Below are 10,865 nucleotides of genomic sequence, written 5' to 3'. Positions count from 1 at the left end.
GATTAAACGAAAGCGCTATATTAAGCACGATGATCAGCATTCGTATTCTAGTAAGTATAATGGTATCCGTTTGGGTTTGAGGAAATATAAAAAGCTAAATAGTCAACGGATTACTTTTGGAGATAATACCGGTTACTCAACTTTGAATAGTTTACTTAGAAAGTCACTCAACTTTTGGTTGTTTACTTCAAAAATCACTCAACTTTATTTTTTAACTCAAAAGTCACTCAACTATTGGTGTTATACTTCAAAAGTCATCCAACTATTTATATTTCACTTAGAAAGTCACTTAATCAATTTAAATAACTTTTTTCGTTAAATTTTATAAAAATACAAAAAAATAATTAATTGCTTCTTACCAATTCCAATTTTTCTTTATTGCTAATCTTTTAATAATTTATTTCCAATTTTGCAATTAATAGAATTGAGAATTATCTTTTATTTATTTTTTTTTTATTTTTTTGAGGGGAGAGGGGCTTGCAGTTGTTACTGCAAAAAAAATTTAGAAAAATTATAATTAAATAGTTGGAGCGGATAGTAAAATAATTAAAATAGGTATCTTATTATTTCTTTACTAATAGTTTGAAATAAATTTTAATGAAAATTTTATTTAAATTGATTGAGTGACTTTATAAGTGAAATATAAATATTTGGGTGACTTTCTAGGTTAAACATCAATAGTTTAACGATTTTTGAGTTATAAAACAAAATTGAGTGACTTTTTACGTAAACAACTTAAAGTTAAATGACTTTTTAAGTAACCAACTCAAAATTGAGTGTACGGTATTAACTCTTACTTTTAAGAAAAGTTACTATCATTTACTTCTATAGTTGAACTAAATGGTAATCAATAACTAAGATTTTAATTGAAGATGAGTTTTTTGGAATATAAAAGGATTTTTTAACTTATAACAATAAATTAAATGATATATATTAAATTACCATGTACTTTCTTCGTTTCTATTTATATATCATTATTTTAGAATTCATGTCCTATGAGAAACTATGAAAGTTTACTATTGTATTTTTTTATATACTACTCTCTTGAAGTCAAGTTCTCAATAAATGAACATAAATTAATGTATTTATATATTAATTAAATTCATATTATTTGAGCTAATAACTCTCAAGGAAAAAAATACGAAAATAATGTTAAATAACAAATATTAAGAACCATATGAAAAATGCAGAAAAAACAAAAATACTATTTCAATTGATCTAATAGATGCGACACTTTTTATTTTTTAATCGATCTGAGAAAAAGTCAATCTTATTATAATTTGAAGTAGTTTAACTTTTAAATTTCTCTTTTTATCCTTAATAAAATCATTTACAACTTTATAAATATCCCAATATTATTTTGAATATTAAATAAAATAGTGTCACGTGAAATGAGACCAAAAAGTTAAAAGAACTTATGCCACATGTCTTGTACTCATTTGAAGCTCTTGGCATTGAAAGTATGAGTTGGAAAGTGGGGCCACAGGTAATCTGAGCTGTCAAAAAACTGACACGTTGATGGTTTGGCGTATCAGCTTCTCTCATGATGTACGTTTCTACTCCTGAAAAATTTGTATAGAGATGTTGTCTTTATAGCATGTTTTTTTGGTTTTATTGATCTCGGTTAATAGTTGATTAGAGCTATATAAGTATTAATATAATAAAAATTAAAAAAAATTATTAATAATATATATATATTTTTTTTTCATTTCAAAAAGAATAATTTTTTTTATCTATTTTAAAAAGAATGAATTTTTTTTGTAATGTTTTCATTTTATCTTTCCACGTGGCATATTTAAAGTTACAAGATTAAAGAACAATACAAAAGTCTTCCTTATTTATTTAAACTATGTGTCAAGTCAAACCATCTTTCTTTGTGAAACGAAGCGAGTATATATATATATATTATCCGATTTCTATTATTCTCTATCATTTATAAAAATTATAAAAATCTTTATTCTCTTTAATTTTTCTCAATTTTTCGGATACATCATTCTAAAAATATCATCCAATTGTATTCTTTCTTTTTTTCACGCATAAAATCATTCCAATGTATTGCTAATTACGTTCGTCATATCATTTTTAAAATTCAAATCTTCTCTCCTATAGTTCATCAATTACATTGAAAAGAGTTCGTCTTCATTCATCTTTTTCTTTCCGGTTAATTCTTTATCAATTTTATTATTATTATTATTCTTTTCATCTACAAATTTTTGATATATACGAATAATGTTTTATCTTTTGGTATTGTGATTATCCAATTAATCAAAGAAGCATGCTTCTTCGACTTCAAAATTAACTGTGAAAAATCGAGTTGATGATGACTACGGTGAAGACTTTGGATCGAAATCTATAAGTAATAGCATTAACGAAAATGAGGAGTTGATATAGAGCAAATGAGAAAGCGTATAAAGATTTCTTCATTTTTTTGCTTTCAACATATTATATTGTTGATTTTTTTATTTTTTATTTTCTATTTTTTTTTTGTTGTTCTTTTTTTTTTAATACATGTGGATTTAGATTTTTGATGTAGCTAGTTGTTTTTATTTCTTAAGTTAATGTTGGTATGTATTATGTTTATAGTTATGTATCAAATACATGACAATTACAAATTTGGTCATGTATATATAGTCGAAAAATCATATTATTTATATATAGTTAAAATAATTTTTATGTATATATAGTTGATGTCGAACCCACTTTCGATTACTTTGTGTGTCTATATTTCTACATATTTTAAACTCTTTATTGAAAATATTGGTTCTACTACTGATCTTTTACCACTGCATACAACACTCAAACTTATTTAACTAGAAGTTTACTCAATACACATTATCAAATATTATTGTTGATACATAAATCCTAATGTTTTATAACAACATTAGTTTGTATCATATTAATAGTTATGTATATGACACAAAATTAATAGAGTAACAAGTTGATTTCTTTTTTAATTTTTTGTTGTTTTTTTTTTTGCCTGATACATATGGGTTTTGGTCTATTTTCTTATCTAAATGTCTCAACAAAATAAATACATTCATCATGTATAAGCTATTGTTTTCGAATCAATTACGATTTGAAAAAAAATTGAGAGAAGAAAATTTGAAATTTGTAATTTGAGTTGTTTGAATATGTTATGATTTGGGAGATATTGACATCAATTCGATTTGTTTGATTTGAAAAACTAACATTTAATTTTACGTTTATTTTTTCTTTTTAATCTCAACGGATAAATTGTCTAATATATCCAAATGTTATGTATCATAATGAATGAGACCTATCCAGATGATACAAATTTGAAGGAAAATAGTTGAGATAAAATGTGATTTGCTCCTTACACTGTGAGATGATCATAATATATACATATATTAATTTTATATATGAATAATTTATTTTTTATTTATCTACCAAATAATAAGTTATTCAAAAAATTAATACATAGATTAAAAAAAATAACTTAAAAAATAATTTTCAAGCATAATTGCAAGAAAAATATGATAATGTTTTGTGAATGCGATAAATATCTCTGCTAATTATATTATATTAAACAATGAAATATTAAATTAATAGGGAAATATACTTTCCATTTGTAATAATAAGAATAGATTTCTCAAATGATCTCCCGAGTATGTAAAATTAGTGATTTTATCAATAAAATTGCTTAATTCTTTAAAATAAAACCACTTATAAAGTTATTTTAATGAGAAATATCTTCTTTTTTTTTGTTTAAGGTTACCAAAAGTGATGAAACGATTTTGCAAGAGCAAAATTTGAAGTTGAGTAATTTACCCCAATTTATCACAACCTATAATTGTTAACTTTAAATTATTATTTCCTTTTTAAAAAAATAATGTTCTTTTTTTTTAGTCTGTTTAACAAAAAATAATTTTTTTTAATAAATATTTTACTTTTAACTTTTCGTCTGAAATATTTAAGGTCACAAGATTAAAAATAATTTAGTATATTTGATATAATTTTAATTTAAAACTACAAAATTTAAATTTCCTTTTAAATTTTCTTATACTCCATAAATAAATCAAAATAGATCATTTTTCGTAAAACGATTAAAGTTAAAAAATAGTATCATGAGTAATATTTAAAATCATGATCAAGTAAAGATTTGTAATCATGACAATTAGATGAATCTTACAAGCTATCCTATTAATTTGTCTTGGTATTCACAATGTACAGATATTTGAGACAATTTTTTTAAAAAAATTAGACTTACAAAAGCAAATTTCTACACAAATATCACAAATGGAAATAAAATCAAATTACCAATACAAAATACCCTTTTACTCAAATCACCCAATAATTTCTCATTTATCTAGCTGGAGAAAGTGTACATCAACTTAAAGGTTCTTTTCTATGATCACCAGTCACCACATGCATGATTAAAACATTATAATTAATTTCTTAATGTCACTATAAGTCTAATAAATATTCAATAACAAGTCATACAAGACAAAATAATTAATGCTTTTAAAACTCATTACCTCCCATAAAAGGCAATTGTCACTACCCAACTATGACATTAATGTTTTCCATGAAAAACATTGTTTTGAAAAATAAATGAGTTTTTCTTTTTTCAAGTAAATAAGCAAAAAATAAAAATAAAAAAAATCTCAAAACTTATGTACACGAATAATATTAGATAAAAATTTCACTATGAGATTAAAAGAAAATAATTAAAATCCATCGATAATCTCTCTAAAAAGGTGAGATTCGTTTCTTGAAAATAAAACAATTATCTGATACAACAAAAAAATAATAGAAATATAAGGGGGTTCTGCGATGTTTTATCCTACATGTTCCTTTGAAAAATTATTTACGCTATCGATGAACATTAATTAAACTCCATTGCTCCTTTTGTCTCCATCCAACCTATTTGCTTCCCAAAAAGCCAAACAGGTACCAAATCATCATCAAATGGTTGTGCCTTAGTGAATTCTTGTGTGTCCACTTCATGATCATCAATAGTTTCTTCTTGTTCATGATGATTGAGTGCTAAATTCATAGGCACACCATCAATACTCTTCACAACATCAATCACAAATGCATTGCAATTCTCTTTCGTTCCGTTCTTGAATTCACACAAGTTGAAAACAATCGTATCTTTTGCTCTTAAACCTTTATCTTTCACAAACTTGTTCCAACCCTTTGTGAAAACAAAACTTTGACTACTTTTCCAATAACAATACCTGAACTTCCATAATCTCCTCGATGTATCATAAAAGATCATTTCCTCGTCTTGAATTTGAGGGAAATACTTTGTTGCATATTTCTTTGGGATCACAAGCCTATTAAGCTTTCCAACATCACTTGGAGTTAGCTCTTTCTGGAAAAGCTGCTTGTAGGAAAATTCAGCATTACCCTATAAGTAACATTGAAATCATCAATTCTAACAAGAGGAGTTAAAAAAAAAAAAAGAAGTTATACCTATAAAGCTATATTAAGAGTATTCAACATTATGTACATGCATTAAACCTATATACACCAAGAAGTAAAAAACACTTAGTTATTTGCCTTATTTCCAGATTATAAATAAGTTACTATAAGGTGTGTATACATCTTTATATGTTATAGCATGCTTGCTTGTATTCTTTAGATATTCTTGTACGCGACCTTATGATATACAAAATCCTTTACAATGATGTGTATATAATTTAAATTCTTACGATTATTTGTAAATTCATGTGGAACGTACATCTCTAGTGTGACATGCAATAATAACATGTATATCAAATATATTCTCATAAATAGGGTTTGAAAAATAGTGTATACACGTACCTTACCCCTCAAGGTAAACTATTTTGAGTAGAAGCCAACTCAAGGAAAAAGACATTATAAAGCAGTTTAGAAAAAGAAATAAAGAGAAACAAGAGAGAGAAGAAGTCAAAGAAAAGTTGCTAAAGAGAACAAAGACAAAATATACTAAAAATGAAACAATTAGTACTATCACAAAGCAATACGATAATCGAAAGTGTTAGAAATAGTAAATGATAGAAACGGAATAATAAGAAATTCTCATAGTAATACTACAACTATCAATATAAAAGGCTAAGTGAGGTAACTCTCGGTTACTTAACTAACCTTTTATTCTGATCTATATACTCCATAATAATCTTCATTTACTATGATTACGATGACATGGTAGCCTAAAAAGTAGTATATGTCTAAGATATACAAAATTATTTTCTTACCTCATTCACTTTTTGTAAGTTTTTCAAAGATTGAAAATGATCTTCAAATTTGTCTTTCAAATACTCATCAAACCTTGAAGTATAAGAACCTTCTTTGATCATTCTTAGAATATCTTCAGTTGAAAATTGTGTCTGAAAATTAGGTTCTTGAATTGTTGAATTTGTCCATGACAAATTTCTATGTGAATGATCTGGTCCAAGAAGTCTAATAGCAGCACTATCATAAGCCATTGCTGCATCTGTTTCAGTTTTAAAAGTACCAAGCCAAATTCTTTGATGATTTGCATATATTTGAGCTCCCCAATGACCATTATTTTGCCCTACTACACCTTTGAATTTTGAACCTGAAATGCAACATTTTCCCTCACGTGCATTATTAATGTTTCGCTTTTTAGGTAATAGATGATTGCTTCCGCTTGAATCACAATCACCAACCGTTACGTTCGTCGTGCTTGATATTAAGTTCGTTTCGTCTTCCATAGATCCTGAAAAAAAAATTTGTGAAAATACTAGATATCGATTTCAAAATTAATTGTTAAGATACAAAGATAGGAATTAACCATGAACAACAATACTAACATATTCTGTACAATTTCACAAGTTTATTACTCTAAAAAAGGTAGTTTGCACGCAAATCTTAACCTTCTTTCTTAGGAGGTAAAAAAAATTGTTTCTAATAAACCCTCAAATCAAATATAGTTTGAAGAAGAAAACAGAAATGATCGACAAAATACTAAAGATAGCATGATAAAATATTCTGGAAAGATATAGAGATCTTACCCTCTTTCTTAGGAGGTTAATTAAAAGGTTGTTTCTTATAGAAACTCAAATAAAAAACAAGTACATCAAAGTAGTTTGAAAAAAATAACAGAAGTGATGATAAAGATAGCATGACGTAACTACGACATAATAATACTATAACTAAAGTATAAGAAATAACATAAATCAAAGTTTCGTCCAATCTTCACCTTCTTCGATGACCAAGTTAAAGTTAAAGTATTTAAAATTGGCCTACCACCTTTCTCGACGAAAAAATAATCCTAGACGATCCTCAAAATCTCTGCTAATATGCTAGATATTTATATTCATCATCTCATCTATAACCTCATATATAAAAATATATACTTATTTCTCAGTCTCAAAACAGGTGTCTATATATCCATTTAAATAATTTGTCTTTATTTAGAGTTATCAACAAAATTAATATCAAAAAATGAATTTCAGTCTCTAGATTATCTCAATATACTTTTGTCAAACTTCAAACTAAATATAAGTGTATTTATAACGTTCAACCTTAATTACAAGTAGTTAGTACATAAAAAAAATCAATTATATTTTTTACGGAAAAAAATTAAACAATTGACTGTTATCATAATAGTATCATCTACTTACAAATTACAACAAATACAGTATCAGATCTTTAATTTACTCCACTTTAATAATTGTCAATTATATATGTTGTATAATTAAGTAAACCTATAAAATAAATATTCACAAATATATTTTTCATTAGAAAGGAACTTTTAAATCTTGGCTACTAACAAACAAGTATTATTCTAAACCAAATCGACTAATTTCTAATTATCTGGAAACACATAATAACATATTATTTCGAAACCAACTAATTTCAAAGTAACAAATTACTTGAAAAAAAATAACAAACATGTTTTCATATAAAGATTTAAACTAGTTTTTTTGTTTCTCCAAAATTAATAGAAACAAAATTCATGTGAAATTTTTAAGGAGGATGATCAAATAACAAACCTGATTATCTCAAATATTAACAACAAAAGCTACACGAATTTCAGAGAATCGAAAAATTATTATTATGGTGATGGTGATAGTTCTAAAAGAACAATATATATGTCTTTTAATTTAATATAATAGTACCATATAGATTGTTGTTAATTATGGATAATTAATCAATTTCAAAAGTTAAATTCTTAATTGATGGAACTTCCAAACTTGTGCAAGTTTGTTTCCTTATTATTCATAGCTCAAATATTTTCAAATATCTTCTTTTTATATAAAAGAATATTTGAACAAAAAAAAAAGTGGTAAATAAGTTTACCAGAAATTGGAACAAAATAAAAGTTAGAATTGGATTCAACACTCGAATTCATAGGGGAGCAAATATGAACCAAAATTAAAATAAAATCATATTTGTCTTTTTAGTCATATATTACTATAGTCTTAAAATTAAAACACCAGTACAATATTTTCATAAATAATTTAACTCATCAATGTATGATATTTGGCAAACTAAAAAGACAAATACTGCTTCATCCAATTAGAGAAGCCTACCTATTATTGTCAAAAAATGAAAAAAACTTTCACTTCATATTCTATTTATTCCTATTTTATCATTTCTGAACGAAGATTCAATTAAAATCAAATTTAAAATTTAAAATTTATGAATTTCTAATAATATAAGTAATCGGACAAAAATACACTTAAATTAAGTTCTTTAGAGATACTTTTCTTTTAGAGATCCTTTTCTTGTCGTGGAGTCAACCACCTTATGAATTCTCATAAAAAAAAACTTAAAATTTTTAATATAATTACATAATTTGTTGTAATTTACAATCGGAGTGAGTTCCTACGAACCCCATCGACTAGTACGGTAAATTCTGTAAATTCGCTCCTAAATGTCATTGATGCAAAGGTAGAGAACTCAATAATAAAGAATAGTTATAAAAAATAAAAGAATGTTCAATTTTTTGATACTTTTGATTATTCCTCTAATTACTATATTTTAAAAAATAATTAGCATATATATTACGAATTACTTTTGCATATATTATCCAATTAGTAAAAAAGGTATATCACGTTGATAAATATAATAGTAATAATAATTATTACTATTTGACAGTTAATTTTTTTTTTCTTAATTAGGAATCATTACCAGAGAGAGAAAAAAAACAAGAGTATAAAAAAGAACAACCCAATGATATCCATTAATTTAGCTAATTATTTTCTAGTTATATATAGTACCAACACATCTGAAATATGCATTATGAATTATGACAAATAAAAATGATAAAATTATTTTTGTACGTTATTACAATTGTGGAATTATATATATTTTACTTGAAATATTTTTATATTTATTTATTTCCTTATATATAGTTTTTGTTCATTTATGCATATGGAAACCTTTTCTCTTACCAAACAAACTTCAACCAGTCAAATTAACTTTGCTTTTTAAATTAATAATTAATGTGTAAAAAAGAAATATTATTTACATATATATATTAATTAATTAATTAAGGTGAAAAGTGGTTATCACAAAGCTTAAATTGAACAAACAATCATGAGATTATTAAGGAAGGTGCACCATAAAAAGCTTCTATTTCCTCCTAATATTTCAACAAATGTCACTTCAAATGCAAGCAAAAAAAAACCTCATCTCATCTACCTAATTAATAACACTAATATTAATCACACCTTTAATTTTTTTTTTATCTATTTCAGCTCCAACAATTCCCTGTAATTCAATTAGTGTTAAATTAATTAAGATCCATAAAATAAGTGTATATAGTAATTGATATTTTACTCATGCTTCGTCTAAAACTGCATAATATACATATAGTGAATTGATGGTTAGGCCAATTAAGTAATTAACAAATGATAGGAGTTACTAATTAACAAAATACAATAATTTACATAATTTGTATGTCATTATCACACGCCCGTGAACCTTCTAATTAGACAATTGTACTCCTTGCTCAACTTGTATATTAAAAGTTTTTGTTTTCGTCTGCGTTCGATATCCATGTTAACCTCTAATTAATCTAGATTCACGCTATATAAATAAGACTCATTTAAAAAGACATACTTCTTAATAAGATTTTTTTTTCAAATCTCAAGAATTGAACGTGAGATTTTTAATTATAAATAAAGAACTCCTATTCATCTCACTATAGTACTCGTCTATATAATAAAAAGTCTTCTTTATTTATCGATTAAAAAAATGTACTGACACCCAACCTTGTGACATACCATGCATCAGCTAATGAAGCAAAAAAAGTAATTTTTTTGTTATGAAAAAAGTTACAACAATCACGTCCAAAAATACATATTTTTAATTTTTTTTAATATTTAGTTGGTTAAATTATTTTTTTCAAAATTTTCTCTAATCATTAAAAATTAGAAAAGAAACTTTACAAGAAGGAAAATGAAATAATATAATTAATTCCATAAATAATCGAAATACACTCGAACTAAACAGAACACCATGTTTGTTAGAAAGAGAGAAAAATTACAATAAATGAATATTAAGTGCTTATATTTATTATTCAGGAGGAACCAATGAATATCCAAAGACCCGTGAATAGGGGCAAAAATAATGTAAATAATACTCCTCATTTCAATTTATTTGTTTTACAATATTTCTTTTAGTCGATTTAAAAATTTTAAAAAATATTTTATAAGAAAATCTTCCTACATTTGACATATGATTTAAAAATAAAAATAATTACAGAATTCCCAGTTTTTAATTTATATATTACCATTATCTTCTATAAGTTCCACAAATCTCTCATTTTCTCTCAAGTCAAAAATGTCATTAATGTATCCGATCCTCTTTTTTAATATATCAATACTTTGATTTTTTGGCCATTAGTGTATCCGGACTCTCCATTAATGTATTCGTTTGAGAGA

The 10,865-nt window shown here is 25.0% G+C and overlaps 1 protein-coding gene across 1 annotated transcript; it reads right to left on the bottom strand.

Annotated features, from left to right (window-relative positions):
- Positions 1-4,577: 4,577 nt before the first annotated feature.
- On the bottom strand, positions 4,578-6,993 carry LOC104646413 (AP2/ERF and B3 domain-containing transcription factor At1g51120-like). The gene is made up of 2 exons (XM_010319814.3): positions 6,204-6,993; positions 4,578-5,374 (listed from the first exon to the last, which is right to left on the bottom strand). Exons 1-2 carry the CDS (start codon positions 6,681-6,683, stop codon positions 4,847-4,849), a joined length of 1,008 nt encoding a protein of 335 aa, XP_010318116.1. The 5' UTR covers positions 6,684-6,993; the 3' UTR covers positions 4,578-4,846.
- Between the last annotated feature and the right edge of the window lie 3,872 nt (positions 6,994-10,865).

Source organism: Solanum lycopersicum, chromosome 3 (genome assembly GCF_036512215.1).
Source record: "Solanum lycopersicum chromosome 3, SLM_r2.1".
NCBI lineage: Eukaryota > Viridiplantae > Streptophyta > Magnoliopsida > Solanales > Solanaceae > Solanum > Solanum lycopersicum.
This window is presented reverse-complemented; position numbering and strand designations above follow the sequence as displayed.

What these genes read in the sequence shown, in the direction of transcription:
- LOC104646413 (XM_010319814.3), bottom strand. Translation starts at nt 6,683, where the DNA reads ATGGAAGACGAAACGAACTTAATATCAAGCACGACGAACGTAACGGTT. An exon ending in ACTTACAAAAAGTGAATGAG is followed by an intron (nt 5,375 to 6,203) that starts GTAAGAAAATAA and finishes TGTTACTTATAG; the next exon opens with GGTAATGCTGAATTTTCCTA.